We start from the raw sequence: 18,720 nt of genomic DNA on the forward strand, positions 1-18,720 counted from the left end.
CTGACCTCCTGCTACCAGGAAATTGAGATTTGACATTCCATTGAAATAAAAATTCACTATTTCCACTTCAATTATCTGTAGGCCATCAATTTTTGTTGAGACTAGCTTTGTTAAATGGCTGTCTGGTAGTTGGGAAGCATTGTTGTTTCAGAGTCCTTTACTGTGGAAGAAACATTATTCTGCTTTCTTTCGCTCTTCATTGAATGGTCATGTTTGCGTCCCATGGTGTGTTGACCATTCAGTGGGACATGGCTGAACTTGCAGTTTCGGCTGGTCTTCCATACATTGGAAAGGACATTGTCCGAGATCACCATCCATAGGGATAACTGAGATATTGAAGGTGAACTCAAAGTCTTTAAGCACTCTGTCAGCTAACACCCTGAGATATATACACATTTGTTCAGTCTGGACACAGTGCTTTAGGATTCTCATTTTCATACTTTAATTGATGACCCTTTTATGACAAAACACAGGATGCCAAATGCTTCCCATTTCACTTGTCCATGGACCATCTGGTTGGCCCTGGATTCCCCTTCTACTTCTCCATGACCATACTGCATGCTGCTGAAACTCTTCCCCAACTTTATCAAAGGAAGGATACAAATGCTTTGGAGGGAGTTCATAGAAGGTAAATATATATGGAATCGGTGGGCTATCCGATGAGGAAAAGTTGGACAGGCGATGCCTGTACCTGCTGGAGTTTAGAAGAGTAAGAGACAACATGATTATAACAAACAAAACCCAAAAGGACTTAATCAGCCAAGATGTGGAGAGGATGCCCCTTTGTGTGGGTGAACTAAGGGCGCTGTTTAAATATCAGGGCCACCTTTTTAAATCAGAAGTGTTTTCTTTCAGAGGGTTGTGAGTCTTTGGACGTCTTTTCTTGAAGTAGCTGTGGAAACAGAATCCTTGAATATTTTTAAGGTACCGGGAGATAGATTTCTGTAAACCAAGGGGTTAAGAAATGATCAGAGGTAGGCAGGAATGCAGATTTGAGGTTACATTCAGCTCAGTCATTATTGTATTGCTGGAGATGCTGAAGGATGTACTCCCATTACTGATCTATACGTCTGCTTGTAATTAAAAGCTTTGAACTGCCCATGACCACCATTATGCTCAACAAATGGGAAACTAGCAGAGTGTGTAACTGTTGCAGGAAAAATGACAATGTTGTTTACAAGCTATTTATTGAATGGGCAAATTGCTTCGTTCAAAGTTCACCAAGAGTATGTACAATTTGCCATCTGAAGGCCAGTTTTGGTCTCCTTATCTGTGGAAGGATGTTCTGACTATGGAGGGAGTGCAACAAAGGTTTACCAGACTAATTCCTGTGAAAACAAGACTGAAAGCAGGAGAGACTGAATCTGTTCGGTCTATATTCACTGGAGTTTAGGAGAATGAAGCAGAGTCTCATAGAAATTTATAAAATTTGAACAGGACTAGACAAGCTACACAAAGGAAGGATGTTCCTGATGATTGGGGAGCCCAGAGCGTGGATCACAGTCTAAGAAGGCAGGGTAGGCCACTTAGGGCCGAGGCAAGGAGAAATGTCTTCACACAGAGAGTGGTGAGTCCGTGGAATTCTCTGTCATAAAAGACAATTGAGGGCAAAAGAGCGAACGTTCTCTCGTGAACTAAGTAACATCATCAGTGAGCCTCTGGATGAAGCACTGGTGGTACAGCCCCCTTTCTATTTATGTGTTTGGGTGTCCTTGAGCTGGTGATGTCATTTCCTGTGGTGACATCATTTCCTGTGGTGATGTCATTTCCCATTCTTTTTGTCAGGGGGTTGTAAATGGGATCCAAGTCAATATGTTTGTTGATAGAATTTCTGTAGGAAAACAACACATATGGACCAAATACTGAACTACAGAAGCAATCATCCCAACATCCAAAAACAAAGCTGCACTAGAACATTATTTCAATGAGCCACCACACGCTGCAGCACAGAGGAACTATGAAGAGCAGAAGAAAGTCACCTATAGAGTATATTCAAAATGAACTGGTACCCAATGAACACAGTCCGCCAATTTCTCAACAACAAGCTCAAACAAGCAGACAAAACATGCCCAGGACTCTTTGCCATTCTCCCCTAGATCAAAGACATCACTGAAATGACTGCCAGACTACTCAGATGTCTTGACACCATGGTAGCCCACAAACCCACCAACACACTAAAACAGCTAAAGAACTTGAAAGACCCTATACAGGCAACATGCAAACCCAATGTCATTTACAAAATACCTTGCAAGAACTGGAACAAACACTACATTGGACAAACAGGCAGAAAAATAGCCACCAGGATATATGAACATTCATTAGCCAGAAAATGCATGACCCACTCTCGCTAGTATCCTTACATAGAGATGAGGAAGGACACCACTTCAATTGGGACAACACATCCATCCTAGGACAAGCCAAACAGCGACACACACAAGAATTCCTAGAAACATGGCATTCCGACCGGAACTCTATCAAAAAAAGCTATGACTTAGATCCCATTTGCCACTCCCTGAGAAAAAGAACAGGAAATGACATCATCTTAGGAAATAACATCACCACAGGGAATAATATCACCAACTCAAGGAAACCCAAACACATAAATAAAATATGGACCATACCATCAGTTTTTCATCCGAAGACTCACTGATAATATTACCTAGTATGGTGACGAAACATCTGAAGACGAACCTTCCAGCTCAGCGAGCAAACCTACATTCATAGTTATTTATCTTTGCTGAACGTATGACCGGTGGAGTGGATCACAGTAAAATCCACTTTTGCTGTTTATCTCTCCATGGATGCTGCCAGACCTGCTGAGTATTTCAAGCATTTTTTGATTTTATTTCAAACACAAAGTGTTCCATACTATCCACTGGATTCCCTGCAACAACTTGGCAAGGTTTCTTTTTGGCAGCACATCCCAAACCTCTGACCTCTGATCTCTGCTTCCAAGGAGCACACGCAGATGTACAGGAGGTTGATCATTTCTGAATTCCTCTCTACTTTGCACACTAGCCTACCTTGGAAATATACCAGTACTGATTCATCGTCACAGAGTCCAAATCACAGAATTCCAGGAGTAGCTTTGTAGGAGAATTTTTACCTCATAGACTGTTGCAAGTGACAAAGGTGACTCACCACAAAAACCAACAAGGGATGGGCAATAAATGGTCACCTTTCTGGAAATACCCATATCCTAGGAATTTCTCTTATCTAAAAATGTTTATTGTAATAGCTAGTTTTGAAATTACTTTAACAGACCTGAAGAGCCAAATATAACATTCTAGTTAAGGGAATCAGTCAAATAAGTGAGATGGTGACCCCTCCCATCCAGATTCTTAGCAGTGAAATGAACAGCGGAAACAATGATGATTAAAGGTCTTGGGAGTTAGCAACAGGAAAATGGAAACTTTGATGAAGAAATCTTAGAAAGTCAGGGGAAGTAAGATTCCTGTAATTTAGATAATGTTTTGTGACAAACACATATTTCAAAAGCTCCAAAAGCATGAAACCATTTGCTCAGGAATGCAAATGTGCCAAATCCATTTTCAATGCATACAGGTCCATACAAAATGATGCCTGAGCTGTTCAGGAGATAGCTTGATACATTTGCGCTCAATTAATATCTATGGTGAATGGTGCAGCATTTGTAATACAGATAGAAGCCATTAGATAGATTACTTACAGTATGGAAACAGGCCCTTCGGCCCAACAAGTCCACACCGCCCCGCCGAAGCGCAACCCACCCATACATCTACCCCTTACCTAACACTACGGGCAATTTAGCATGGCCAATCCACCTAACCTGCACATCTTTGGACTGTGGGAGGAAACCGGAGCACCCGGAGGAAACCCACGCAGACACGGGGAGAATGTGCAAACTCCACACAGTCAGTTGCCTGAGGCGGGAATTGAACCTGGGTCTCTGGCGCTGTGAGGCAGCAGTGCTAACCACTGTGCCACCGTGCCGCCCCGAAGGTCATCTATATTTGAAGTCATGAACACATCCATTCTGCAATTTAAAGTTGAAAAAGCCTCCTCCCACTTTGTTTCATCTCATTCTATTACCATATCTCTCTATTTTTTTCTGCCTTGTATCTTTATACAGCTTCTCATTAAATGGATTTTCATTATTGGCCTCAACTGCTCTAAGAGGCAGCAATTTTCATGTTCTAACCAACTTGAAAAAATTCATTTCTACTGGATACTATCTTCGACTTATATTCCCTGATTGTGAAAAGATCTTGGTGTTTAATCTATCAAAATTATAAAGATCTCCAATACTCCTCAGCTTTTTGTTTCCTTGAGAGTAGAGCCACAGCTTGTTCAGTTTTCTCAAGTAGTTATAATCTTTCACTTCTGGTATCATGCTTATAAATCTCTTTTGGATCTTCTTTTCAGTCATGTGGAGAATAGGGTGTAATAAATTGGGATGGATTTTGTGCAGGAGCATTGAGATTCATGATTTGCCTGTGCCCATAAAGATGGAGGTAAAAGCCAGACAATGTTTATGTGCCTACCTCATCTCCATCACTGTAGCATTGACCCAAGATGGTCCAGCACTGCTTCTCTGTCCTCCAATATTGTCCGCCAGCAATATTGAGCTGAATTTTATCATTTTGGCTAATTCCGAGCTGTGCTGAATTGTTTAGAGGGATTTACATCACGAAGCCAAATTAGTTTTTTTCACCGTATCTTTTCGAACTCACCTCATTAGCCAGTTTAACCTGAACCTATGGTGTCTGCCATATCCAAAGCCCCATCAAAGCCATGTATCAGAACAGCTCGCCACTCAGTGGATATTTGCAGAATGATGGGTATTGTTGAAACTTGAAATGATGGGTACTGTTTACCTAGTCAAGAGTTGGGAACCTAGTGTTGCCTCTCATTGGCAACATGATAGCACAAAGCCACGAAGTCACATTGCCAACCAACAAGTGACCTGAGCTAACATGAGCTTTTATTTACAGACAGCAATGCAAACACAAAGAAAACTGATAGCGGCTGAAGTCCACCCTGATAATGCAAACCAGATTCCAGCAGCTTGAGCACAAATATTTTACAGTCCACAATTGCTTGCTGCTCTCAGCTCCTGTCTGTTGGAAGCAGGTATTAATGAAGTTCTGTCTTGCTCATAGCGCCTGGCTCCATTGAGCTTTGTCAAGGAAAGGACAACTTCCTACTCTCCAATGTCCTTATCTTCTTCCTTGAAAGACTGCTCTCCGAGTCCCTGTTGCCTACTCCAATTGTGCAGAGTACAGCACGCCAGGCTGATGCAATATGGACTATATAAGAGACCCCCATACTAGTCCAAGCAATGGGACTACATCTTCAGTTTGCCTTATCTCCTCCTGGCCCTGATTCAGGCACAGGCAGCATTAAACCTGGGCACCACATCAACCAAGGGATTGTACAATGGTGTGGTAAGCCAGTGTCACGGTAGGTAGCCCTTGCCCACCAGCCCCCACCCCCCCCACACTTTGTCAGGCATCAAGTATCTGAGAGTACTCCAGGATGTGGGAGTAATGGCAGCTGCCAGGGTAGTGAACATACACTGTGAGGAAGTGGTAATAATGATCGCAGATCAACTGAATATTAATAGAACAGATCCCCTTCCTGTCGATAGATTTCACAGTGTTAACATATGGATCTCTCAGTGTGTGCAGTTAATGGCACAGTTTCTGCATTGAAAATGTGCCTCATTCATCCCCAGGAATTGGAATCTTGCGCACCCCATGTATCCTGAGGGTGTTACAGCTGTGAGCTGTCTCTGAGCTGAGGACTCCTCGTTCTCCCTGACAGCACATCACTGCTCCTAGGCTTGCTGTTAGCTCTCATCCTCCTGTATTCACCTTTACCTACTTAGGAAGGCAGCCGCAGTGACCGACATCCACCAATAGCTGGGGCACAGAACACTTGCTGGAACTTACCAACATCAGCATCTGAAGTAGTGAAAGAGGTTCGTAGATCTTAGAACGTTCTTCATTGGCAGCTCAGAGGTGTGCACTATACAGTGAGATAAGCTACACTGTGATAACCAGGGACATGTCTCCATCATCCATTCACATTTAGCCTCAGCATGTGCAGCAACTTGAGGATGCTGCTGTGCTAAATGAGTGACCAATGCTATTTAGAAGGGAGTGTCTGCAATGCTCCCACAGTTTACGGACTCTGGAACCACACCAAACCTTCAGCCTCTCACTGCGTTCAGTACAGACCATCGTTAGACTCTCATGACTAATGATGAAGCGACGTTGTTCGGTCTCATGATGATCATGAGGGTTTGCCAGATGCCAGTGTCTATAGATGGCAGGTGCCCATGGGTCGAGCCCTGAGAAGTTGTTCAGTCATAAACAACAAGGTGACTCTTTGGAGTAAGGAGCTCTGAGATACCCGCTCTGACCTTCATGTTGAGTTTTCTCATTGCCCAGCTCATTTGGTGAGACAGGAAGCTGAATTTTAATGAGGTGAGTTGTGCTGATAACAAACAATAGCCAACCCCACCCCAAAATTGGCAATTCACCATTGCCAGGTGGCAATCGTTCCATGGTACTTGTGAAAAGCATTAAAGGGGGAGCAAGAAGCTCATAAATTTGAGATGGGACTGCCTGGACTTCTCACCAGAGCCAATATTGCTCAGGCTTCTATAAGCTTTCCACCCATTATGTTTATATAGCCCCCTGAACATGCTGAAAGTATCCCAGGGTGCCTCACAGGGCCATTAGACAACAGAGTTATGACACTGAGTTACGTAAGTAGGTATTAGATTAAATACCACAAAGCTTGGCCAAAATGGTAGATTCAAAGAGTACCTGAAAGACACCCAGAGAGGATGAGAGGACTGTATCCCAGAGCTTGGGCCCAAGGCAACAGCAGAAGCAGTCACCAGTGGGGCAGCATTTACAATTAACAATGCACAAGATGCCAGAATTAGACAATGGACCTGCTCGTCTACTGCGTGTCACCTTGTTCTTCAAGACAGAGGGATGAACTGGATTATTTATTCAGCACGGTGGCTCAGTGGTTAGCACTGCTGCCACACAGCACCAGGGTCGCAGTAATAGAAAGACAGCTCAGAAAATAGCAGAGGTACCGTCGCTTGGTTACTCACACAGACACCAGCTCAGACATTCACACAGACACCAGCTCAGACACTCTCACAAACTCCGACTCAGACACTCACACAAACTCCGACTCAGACACAAACACAGTCTCCGACTCAGACACTCACACAAACACTGGCTCAGACACTAACACAGACACCCACTCCTATACTCACACAGACTCCGACTCAGACACTCTCACAGACTCGAACTCAGACCCTCACACAATCTCCAGCTCAGACACTCTCACAGACTCTGTCTCAGACACTCACACAGACTCCAGCTCGGACACTCACACAAACTCCCGCTCAGACAAACTCTGTCACTGACTCAGACACGCATTGAACAGCTGGGATACTGCTATACTACTAACCTTGCATTTAATAGATTGATGTGCAGCATATGGTGAAATTCCCAGACTTTTACGGCTCTGTCAGGCCAATGTTAAAAAATGTCGTCTTTATGTTACTTCTTCAAAATATTCCATAAGGCTTGATAGCATGAATTTCTTCTCCAGTTCCAAGTCAACAACTGTTGATGGTCCATTTCTGTTATACATTTATGCATTGTTTTTCCTGCCACAGATCTTGGACTGAATTCAGTGTAGTGAATTAATTATTACCAACACAGGCCATGGATTTTAACAGGGCTCCTTCTTCCACAAGGTTAAACTGACAGAGTTTACAAGGTCATCAAGTTTCTGTCATTTTGTTCTTAGATTTCAAGCCTTATTGACTTACCAGTGTAGAATTTTACCATACTCTACACATTTAAGCCATTTCTGCAATGATATCACTATCTTTCAGAAGCTTAAATACAGGACTATTTCAATCCCCACCAGTAATCTCAACTCTTCCTACATATCACTTCAGTGAGGGAAAGAAGTGTAAAGGCATTTTCATGCACCTTAGTGTGACCTGCTGACTTATCTGTGCTGAAGGCTAGGTTTTGGGTCACTGACAACAAAACTGCAGAGGCTGGAATCCAAAGTAGACAGGCAGGAGGCTGGAAGAACACAGCAAGCCAGGCAGCAGCAGGAGATGGTGGAGTCAACGTTTGGGGTGTAATTCTTCTTCAAGAATAGGGGTAGCTATAGGGGGAGCTGCAGATAAAGGGGAGGGATGCAAGACGGTATTGGATGAGAAGAGAGGCAGAGTAGTGAAGTAGTAATAAGTGAACACAGGTTGAGGGTACAGCCAGGGGGTGGTCAATTGGAGAAATGAATCCGGTTGGGAGCTGGAAGGAAGTGTCAGTTAGAGGAATGGAAGGGAGGGGGAAGGGCTGGTGAGGGAGTTGGGGGATGGGAAGGGATGTTATTTGAAATTGGAGAACTCAATGTTGAGTGGTCTGGACTGTCAGCTGCCCAACCAGAAGATGAGGTGTTGTTCTTCCAATTTGTGATCTCACTCACTGTGGCAATGGAGGATGGACATGTTAGAGCGGGAGTGTGAAGGGGAAGTGAAATGAGTGGTGACCGAGAGGTCAGGCTGGCCCTTACAGGCCTGGCTGAGATGCTTGGCAAAACGTGCCCTGAGTTTACATTTGGTTTCACTGATGTACGGAAAACCACATCGAGAGCACCAGATACACTAAACTAGGTTGGAGGAGAGGCGGCTGAACCTCTGTCTCACCTGGAAGGACAGTTTGGGGCCCTGGATGGAGGTGAGAATGGGTGGTGTGCTGGCAGGTTTTGCATCCTGGGGATTTGAGAGGGGTGGGGAGGGTTTGGTGGGGAGAGTGGCACAAACCAAAGACTGACCAAGGACTTGGTCCTTATGGAAGACATGAAAGGGTGGGGAGGGGATCATGTTGTTGGTGGAGTCCAGTTGGAGTTAGTGGAAGTGTTTGAGGGTGATGCATTGGATGCAGAGATTGGCGGAATAGTAGGTGGGGACAAGGGTGACTGTCTTTATTATGTTTGAGGGGGGGTGAGGTTTAGAACAGAGGACAGGGAATGAAGGAAGCATGGTGGATGACTGTCTGGATGACAGAGGGGGAGAAAGTTTCGCCACATCATCTGGTGGTTCTGTTATGTTGATCATCAACTTGGTGCCAATCTGGCTGTCATTCTCTACCTGCCTCTTTCGGTTAACAGCGGCTGTTCTTTCTTGTATAGTGCAGTTAGGAACTGAAAAGGCTAACTGATATCATGTAATCCGCACTCATCAGGATATAGGCCACTGTCTCCAGGAAGACTTCTGTCGGCTGGTTTTGTAATGCAGAGTGACACCAACAGTATGGGTTCAATTCCTGCTCTGGCTGGGGTTACAATGAAGGACTGTCCTTTGCAATCTCTCCTCCTTGTGGGAGGTATGGTGACCCTTAGGTTAAACCAGCACTAGTCATCTCTCTCTGATGAGGGAACAGCCCTGTGGTCTGCTGAGACATTGGTGACTTTACCTTTTATCAATACTCCCACTGGTACATGAATAGGAAAGTTTTAGAGGGATATAAGTCAAACGCAGGCAAATTGGGCCAGTTTAGGTTAGGAAACCTGATCAGCATGGACGAGTTGGATAATGGGTCTGTTTCTCAACCGTATGACTCTAAGACTCTAATCTATCTCAGCCTGAAATATGTACAAGGTCTCTGCCTCTACCTCTCTATGTGCCAAAGTGTTCCAAACACTCATAACCCTCTGAGAGAAGAAATTCCTCCTCATCTCAGTCTTAACCTGGTGCTCCTATATTCTGAGACTATGCCCTCTGCTCCTAGAATTTTGCAAAAAGGGCAACATTTACCCTGTCAAGCCCCTTAAGAATGCTATATGTTTCATTGACATCAGCCCCCATTCTCCTAAATTCAGATGAGTAGAGCCCCAACATGTTTAACCATTGCTCATAAGACAATCCCTCCAAACCAGGGATCATCCTACTGAACCTTCTCTGATTTGCCTTCAATGAAATAATATCTTTCCTTAAATATGATGACCAAAATCATGGCTAAAACCATAAACATACTTTGTTTTACTAACACTTCAACCTATCTTCTACCTAACACATTCTGTAGGCAAGCTTCTCCATGTTGTATCCTAGACTATTACAGGTAAGGAGGATTTGTGGCAGTGAATTGACCCCAAGACATCCTTGATGCTTCACCGAGATGGCTATGAATCTATGTGAACCATCTAGGTTGCAGGAGTGGACAAAACTTCACATATAAGATGATGAATAGAAATTTGGACTTTGACTGGACAGTGCCAGCTTGAATACATCTTCAGTTATGCAAAAATTACGCCCATTCAAGGAGAAGAAAGGATAAAAAAGTCCAAACAGAAAACCTAATGTACATATTGCATCTGTAAGGGCATTGGTTAGGCCACTTGTGGAATATTGCGTTCAATTCTGGTCTCCCTGCTACAGAAAAGATGGTGTGAAAGTTGAAAGAGTTTAGAAAAGATTTACAAGAATGTGGCCAGGGTTGGAGGGTTTGAGCTTTCGGGACAGGCTGAATAAGCTGGGGCTATTTTCCTTGGAGTGTCAGAGACTGAGGAGTGACCTTACAGAGGTTTATAAAATCATGAGGCACATAGAGTGAATAGTCAAGGTCTTTTCGCCAGGGTGGGGGTTCCAAAACTAGGGCATATAGGCTTAGGGCGAGAGGGAAAGCTTTAAAAGAGACCTAAAGGGCAGCTTTGTCATGCAGAATGTGGTGTGTGTGTGTGTGTGTGTGTGTGTGTGTGTGTGTGGAACAAGCTGCCAGAGGAAGTGGTGGAGGCTGGTGCAATTACAACATTTAAAAGGCATCTGGATGAGTATGTGAATAGGGAGGGTTTAGAGGGACATGGGCCAAATGCTGGCAAATGGAACCAGATTCATTTAGGTTACCTGGTTGGCATGGACAATTTGGACTGAAAGTTATGTTTCCGTGCTGTACACCTCTATGACTCTATCAAAGTTCAGCAGCTCAAAAATACCGAGTCTGTCAGCTTCTGTGGATGCAGTATTCAACAGTACAAAGAGCAGTGGGAGAAAGTGAGGTCTGCAGTTGCTGGAGATCAGAGTCGAGAATGTGTTGCTAGAAAAGCGCAGCAGGTCAGGCAGCATCCAAGGAGCAGGAGAGTCGACGTTTCGCGCGTAAGCCCTTTGTCAGGAATTCCCAATGAAGGGCTCATGCCCAAAACGTTAGCTCTCCTGCTCCTTGGATGCTGCCTGACCTGCTATGCTTTCGCAGCGCCACACTTTTCTTGTCTGTTTACAGGTCATGTTTTAAAAAAATAGAGAATCTGACAGAACAGAAGGAGGTCTTTGATCATATTGTAAGAGCATCTGAAAATGATCTTAAATCAAATACCAATTGTGTAATGGAGTGAGGTGGATCTAATAAAGGATTTGATTTATTATTGTCACATAAAGCTAAGTACAGTGAAAAGTTTTGATTTGCGAACAGTACAAGCAGATTATACAAACAAGGACATTTAGATCGTAGGGTGCTTAGACAGAGCAAGGCCTACAAGGTTATGAGTGCACTGGAGGTGCACAAAAGCAAGATCAACGTTAGATTTGAAATTAGAGAGGTCTGCTCAGCAGTATAATAACAACAGGGAAGAAACTGTTCTTGAACCTGTTGATGCATGTGTCCAAGCTTCAGTAACTGCTGCCTGATTGAAGAGATTGGAAAAGAGCATTCTGGTTACCTAGACAACCTGCTGTGGCTTTATGATCTTCACACATTGTCAGAATTTTGTAAAGATGTTGTTTTAATTATTAATTACAAAGTTGCAATTTGATTTCCTGATCCATCTCTTTCAGATTTCATACCATCAAAAAATGATCACGTGTCCAGATGGGGCAGATACTGAAAATTGCAAACCACACAAGATTGATGGGAACAGAAAACCAATTGAGTCCAAGATCATCAGGCTTGGTCAACTTTTTAAGGTTTGAAAACATCACCTCATAAACCAGAGCAAAACACTGTTAAATCCTTTAATGCTGCAAATGCTGGATTTTCTAATCCAGATGTGGATTAGAAAACCACGCAAACAGAAACAATGACCAGCTTTATTGCATCAATGCAACTTTCGTAAGAAAGTGGGACATTTCCAGAGAATGGTAAAAACAGCCATTGATTCGCAGAACCTATAATGCTTGTTTGTACAAAGAAGTTAACATCTTCATTGTTGGAAGATAATCCAGAATGCCAAGACATATCTTCAATAGTACACATAACATTATATGGTAATATGGCACCTTTGAAAGATATCAATCAATCTTCATTAGGAGTTAATAGATGGCTCATCTGAACTTGATATAACACAGATCAGAGTCGAGAGTGTGGTGCTGGAAAAGCACAGCAGGTCAGGCAGCGTCCGAGGAGCAGGGGAATCGATGTTTTCGGCAAAAGTCCTTCATAAGCCCTTCATGATTCCTGATGAAGGGCTTATGTCTGAAACTTTGACTCTCCTGCTCCTCGGATGCTGCCTGACCTGCTGTGCTTTTCCAGCACCACACTCTCGACTCTGATTTCCAGCATCGGCAGTCCTCACTTTCTCCATAACACAGATCACACAGGTTAACTCATTTCAACTTGACAGCAGAGCAAGTATTGCTGTACTGTCTGAAAAACACTTGGTTGAAGTAAAAATGGTTGTAACATCCTGACTTTATATTACATAGGGTGGGTGGGACAACTCCTGAAATTATAGAGAATTCAACATCACATTTGAAGCATAAAGATTATTCTTATTCAGAAAAGGTACATCTCATCCATAATCAGCAGAGCACAATATTGAGCAAGAAAGCATGCTGTTCTCTGCACTGACTCTGCCAAATGCAAGTGCTCACAAACCAAGGAAAGAGTCATTTTGAGCAAGAACTTGTCACTGGTTTTGGAAAACATTCCACAGAATATAGCACATGTTGGAAGATTCCGCATCCTTTAATGGAATGAATGATTTTGAATGATTTTTAAAAATTTTCACTTGTATTTTACAGCGAGAAAAACAGTAAAATAGAGTGAAAAGCTTTTCTATTGTTGCCACTATCCGGCACTATTGTGAATGGTTTCAAAAATAAGAAAAAAACCCGAAAGAGCTAGCTTAAAGAGAGTCCATCATCAACAACATCTTTGCCACCATCCCTCCTCCACTGCCTAACCACCATCTCCACTGGAACCAAGCACTGTGGTGGGAGTCACCACTCTTCAGGCATTATCTTTTGCCCACCTTGTCGATGTTGCTGTGTTGCCCTTCCATACTATTTCGCCGTCACCAGCACTGTGACGAAGTGGCCAACCAGTGACGAAGTGGCCAATCCTCAGGCACCATCCTGTGCCGCTGGGCCTAAGCCCCCAACGTTGCCTCCGTCAATGTGGCCGGGGCTGATCCCGATGCCAGGTCCTGTGTTGGCTCTGGAAAAGAAAGTAGGGGCTCACTCGCTGCCACTACCATGCACACACTGGGCTCACGCATATCTGTGCTGGAGTTCCTCACCATCGCCAATGCTGTCTCAGCTCTGGACAAGACATAAGTATAAAGAAAAGAAAAGCAATCAAATTGAATGAGCCCCGGCTCAGGAACCCTACTCTGCCACCTTCTGGATGCCTTGTAAGCCACAGTTTCAGGAGATCACCATCTCATAGGTGTCATGCCAACACAATGGTGTTCAAGCATGGTCATTGGGTCAAAACCTAAGCATTCTATCAGAATATGTTGTGATGTTACACTTCTCAAACACACAATAGATAGAGAAATCTATCCCATGATTACTGTCGATGAAAGCTTCCAGTTCTCTAACAGCAAGCTCTTCATTTAAGCTTAATGCGAACCGTGGATCCTGGAAGAGTTCATTAGGTGAGCCTTACCCCATTCATCGTTCCCTTTGGATGATATTATGACAACAGATTTGCCTCAGCTCCAGAGAATATGTAACATATGATATAAACCATCCCGCAAGGACTGGACAGTGATCTATGCCTACGGATGATATCCCAATCCATGCAGAACTGACAGAAATTCATAATCAGAGAGTGCATACAATTTTGAAATGACTACTGGCAGCAGGCCTTACCTTCAATGAATAATGTGTGTTCATCGAGGACTATCTAATTTCCAGGACATATCATCAACAAGGATGGCATTAAATGAAGCGAACAAAGACAGTTAAAGAGCCCCATGCTCTAAAGTCACTACCTGATTTGCAAAGTTTTCAGAGAATGGTTAACAATTTCTTTTATAAAAGAAAAGACTATAGATCCTGGAAATCTGAAACAAAAGAATACAGAAATTGTTGGAAAAACTCACCAGGTCTGACAGCACCTTTGGGAAGAAAGCAGAATTAACATTCGAGTCTGGTGACTCTTCATCTGCAATTTTTATATCAGACATTGGTAAAATATTTACTTGGCACCTATTACTGAATCCTTGAAAAACTTAAATTCTTTTCAAGTATGGCATAGACACACATCAAGGGGAAGATCAAAGTTGTGTTGACCTTTGCAGAGTCTTTACCCACTGGAAGCAATCATTCTTGACTTTTATTGCTGTAGATGCCTCAGACAGAGTTATTGGAACAATTCTCTTCTAAAAGCAGCTGAAGAAAACAGTTGAAGTACTAACAGATGCAGAGACTTGGCTTGGAGTTATTGAAAATGAAGCACTCTTAGTTATATAGACCTGTGAGAGATTTTCAGGTTACATAAAGTGTCTGACACTTCTTTATGGAGACTGGTCATAAACTGCTAATCTCACTGTTGGAGTAAAAAAAAATTCGCAAAAATGCTTCTGCAGATATAACAATTTTGTCTTCATCTCATGTGATTTGCATACAAGACCAATACAAGTAAGCAAGGTTCTATATATCAGCAGATACCATCTCCAGTTCAACTATTGACAACCTTACACTGGTGGATCAAGCACAGAGAGGATGCCCATTGATACCCATTGATTCCCTAGCAAAACTGGAATCAATGGGTATTAGGGGCACTCGTTGAGTCATACCTGGGATATAGGAAGATGGTTGTTGTTGTTGGAGGTCAGTCATCTCAGCTCCAGGGCATCTCTGCAGGAGTTCCTCAGGATAGCGTCCAAGGCCCAACCACCTTCACCTGCTTTATCAATGAGTTTCCCTCCATCATAAGGTCCAAAGTGGGGATGTTCGCTGGGGATTGCATGATGTTCAACACCATTTTCCACTCCTCAGATACTGAACCAGTCTGTGTTCAAGTACAACAAAATCTGGACAATAATTAGGCTTGGGCTAACATGTTACAAGTGACATTCATGACATACAAATGCCAGGCAATCACCATCTTCAATGAGAGACAAACTAACCACTACCCCATGATATTCAGTGGTGTTACCATTATTGAATCCCCCACTATGATAAGTCCAGGAACTATAATTGGCCAGAACTCAATTGGACTCACCACATAAACACAGTGGCTACAAGACCAGGTCAGAGACTGGGAATGCTGTGGTGAGTAACTCACTTCCTGCCTTCCCATAGTCTGTCCACTCCCTACAAGGCACAAATCATGAGTGTGATGGAATAGTCCCACTTGCCTGGATGGGTGCAACTCCAACAAAACTCAAGAAGCTCGATAGCATCCAGGACAAAGCAGCCCGCTTGATTGGCACTACATCTACAAACATCCACCCCTTCCATCATCCACGCTTAGTAGCAGCAGTGTGTACTACCTACAGATGCATTGTAGAAATTCACCAAAGATCTTTAGACAGCATCTTTCAAACCCATAACCACTTCCATCTCTGAGGACAAGGGGCAGCAGATACATGAGAACACCACCACCCAGAAACTTCCCCCCAAGCCATTCACTATCCTGACTTGAAAATATAACACCATTCCTTTACTGTGCTTGAAAGTCCCTCCCTAACAGCATTTGGGTCAACCCACAGCACATGCACAGCAGTGATTGAAGAAGGCACCTCACCACTATCTTCTCAAGAGTGACTGGGGATGGGCAATAAATGTTGGCTCAGCCAGCCATGTCTACATCCCGGAAACGAATTTTAACAAACGCTGGAGAAATTCAACAGGTCTGGTAGCAAAGAAAAAAAAAGCAGAGTTAACATTTTGAGTCTGGTATACCTCTTCAGGAAAAAAAGAGCTGGAATATTTCACCACAGGCCAATATTTTGCAGATGACTGGACAGAAAAGAAAGTGAGTGGCTTAAGTTATGAAAACCTATTTTGAACACAGACAATATTGCACTATTGTTGATGACTTATTGTTTTGAGTTGACAGACCCATTATTCCTCCCTCACTTTGAATCAATATCGTTGACAAGAATATCAAGGTCACCCTGAGCTCGATCTCAAACTTCAGCCATAATGGTCAGGAATCGCTAAACAGGAGGAAGATCTCATAACTGGTTATCAGACATGGCTATATATTGCCATGAAAGAAGGAACCCATTGACTCTCGCTAATTCTCTTGCCAAGCTCGTGAGAATGAGTCGGGACTGTCCTCTATGTGTTTGAAGGCCCCTCTGAGCTCATAGTGGTTAACTATTTCTCTCCATAGATTGGAATAACTAGCTGCTAACTAATACATCATGGACTTGATCTGTTTAACTAAGACCAAGCTCTCTTCTATTGTCTGGGCATTCTTCCTCTCCTGATATAGGTTGCTGTGACCAAGTCCAGCAAGGCAGATTGGCGACAGTGACTCCAACCATGATACCTCACTTGGTTCAGCTGGGTTACCATGACAATGTAAGATTCTCCACCTGCTTTTAGTCCTCTGATGGATTTACTAGGAAAGATAAAAGGCCTTCTTGAAAAGTCAGGCATTCGTGTTTCTATGCTTCATGCCATACTGTTCTTATCAGATACAATGATCCGGATCTTTGAGGATTACTGAACAGCATCAAGCCTGATAACAAGCATTCCTTATCAAATCCCTCACAGATTGTGGACAGCATGTGAAAACATTCCGCACCTTGGAATCAAAATGATTAACCATGACAGACACAGTGTTGACAAGTAAAACTGCATCAGTTCTTGGAGACTTCTCAGAGTTCACAAACCTCTTATAGACTGAAACAGATGACTGGCCATTCTGTGCAGACAGCTTTAAAGATTTGTTAAGGTCTCCATGAAGCGATTCAGCCAATTCACAACACAGCTAGGGAGAGAAGTTAACTAGCCTCCCCCTCTGCCTCATCCTGCTGCAGCTGTTCTCCTGCCAACTCCAGCAGCTCCTCCCCTTAGTTGCTCAGTTCCCCGCCAGATGCTTCCTGCTGATTTCCTTCCATCTGATTCTCCCAGATGTGAGTCCGGAGTTCTTGATAGGGTTCTTATGTGACACGACTGCTTCCTGCTGCTGCCTGGTATCAGTCATATCACCTTCAGGCAGACCTGGAGGAAGAAAAGAGAGCACGTTGAAACAAAGTTGCTGTGAAATTCCTGAAATTGGTCCTGGCAGCAGAAGTGCCGATGTAGTGGCCCTTTAACAGTTAATTAATTGTTAAATGTAAGTGAGAAGAGGAAACTAAACTCTGCTTGGCTGGCAAGGATCCACTTAGCACTCCCTTACTTATCCTCCCAGTGGCCTCCATGCAAATTACTTGGAAAACTTTCCCCTCAAGTGCCTTGAGATCAGACAAGTTTACTGGTCTGCTATCAGTGAATGTGATTGTTGTGTAACTCATGTGGAAATTCCTAAAACCACATGAGAGCGGTTCTGAAGAAAGGTAAACAGACTCGAAACGTTGATTCTGCTTTCCCTGCACAGTCAGGCCTGCTGAGTTTCTCCAGCGATTTCTGCTTTTATTCAAGATCTGCATCACCCACAGTTCTTCGTTTTATCATGGGAGTTCTTCATTAGCAATGAAACCTTGAGGGGCTAAATATTTGTGTAAAAAAGGCACAGGGATAGGCGACCAAACCAAAACAGCTGGAAACATAAAGTGCTGGACATCATAGCAGGCCAGGCAGCATTCATGGACACAGAGCAAGCTAAGAGTCATCTGAACTTGAAATGTTAGCTTGCTTACAGATTCCAGCACCTGCAGTAATTTGCTCCTGAACTGAAATGGCTGATGGCTTGTATGTTAGTCTGTTATGTTCAATTTAGAGAAGAGGTTTCACATGTTAAGGGTTGTATTCCCTGGAATTTAGAAGGTTTAGATGGGGAGACTTCCAATCTATTAAGGGGAACAGATAGAGTATATTGAGAGAAATTATTTGTGATAGTTTGGAAGTGCAGGATTAAGGGATAGAATCAAAACCTGAGCCCCAACCTTTCAGGAAGAAAATAAGGATGCCTGTGCACCTCTGCACAAAGGGTGATAGTAATTTGGAACTTTCTTTTGCAAGCTGCCCTTGATGCTAAATCCATTTTCAATTTGCAATCTGTGATTGTTAGGCTTTTGTTAAAGGTTTTAAGAAATATAAAGACATGGAATTAGGTTGCAGGTCACCCATGGGTCTCAGTGTACTACAGAACAGGCCGGTGGAATTAAGCAGCGTATTCCAGTTCCCATCTTTTAACATTCCTATGTTTGTTCCTATGAGGTCAACAGCACTGATGCCAGACTGAAAGACGCGAAAGGTTAAAAAAAGGTGAGCGCAATGGCATTTTTGTCTTGGAGTGCCTATTATCTCTCTCACTCTTTTTGCTTGTGTTCATTGCAGCCATGATGGTGTAC

General features: G+C 43.3%; 1 protein-coding gene across 2 annotated transcripts in view; it reads right to left on the reverse strand.

The window, feature by feature from the left end:
• The window catches only part of clic2 (chloride intracellular channel 2), a 41,655-nt gene extending 26,382 nt beyond the window's left edge, over positions 1-15,273 (reverse strand). Inside the window, exon 1 of one of the 2 annotated variants that reach the window (XM_072594699.1) lies at positions 15,046-15,273. In XM_072594699.1, the coding sequence (XP_072450800.1) occupies positions 15,046-15,088 (43 nt within the window). In that variant the 5' untranslated portion in view covers positions 15,089-15,273. Of the gene's footprint in view, positions 1-7,479; positions 7,671-15,045 lie in introns of those variants that run through there. The other variant, XM_072594700.1, reaches the window with a different exon arrangement.
• Positions 15,274-18,720: the final 3,447 nt, after the last annotated feature.

The sequence above is a fragment of the Chiloscyllium punctatum genome, chromosome 25, assembly GCF_047496795.1.
Source record: "Chiloscyllium punctatum isolate Juve2018m chromosome 25, sChiPun1.3, whole genome shotgun sequence".
NCBI lineage: Eukaryota > Metazoa > Chordata > Chondrichthyes > Orectolobiformes > Hemiscylliidae > Chiloscyllium > Chiloscyllium punctatum.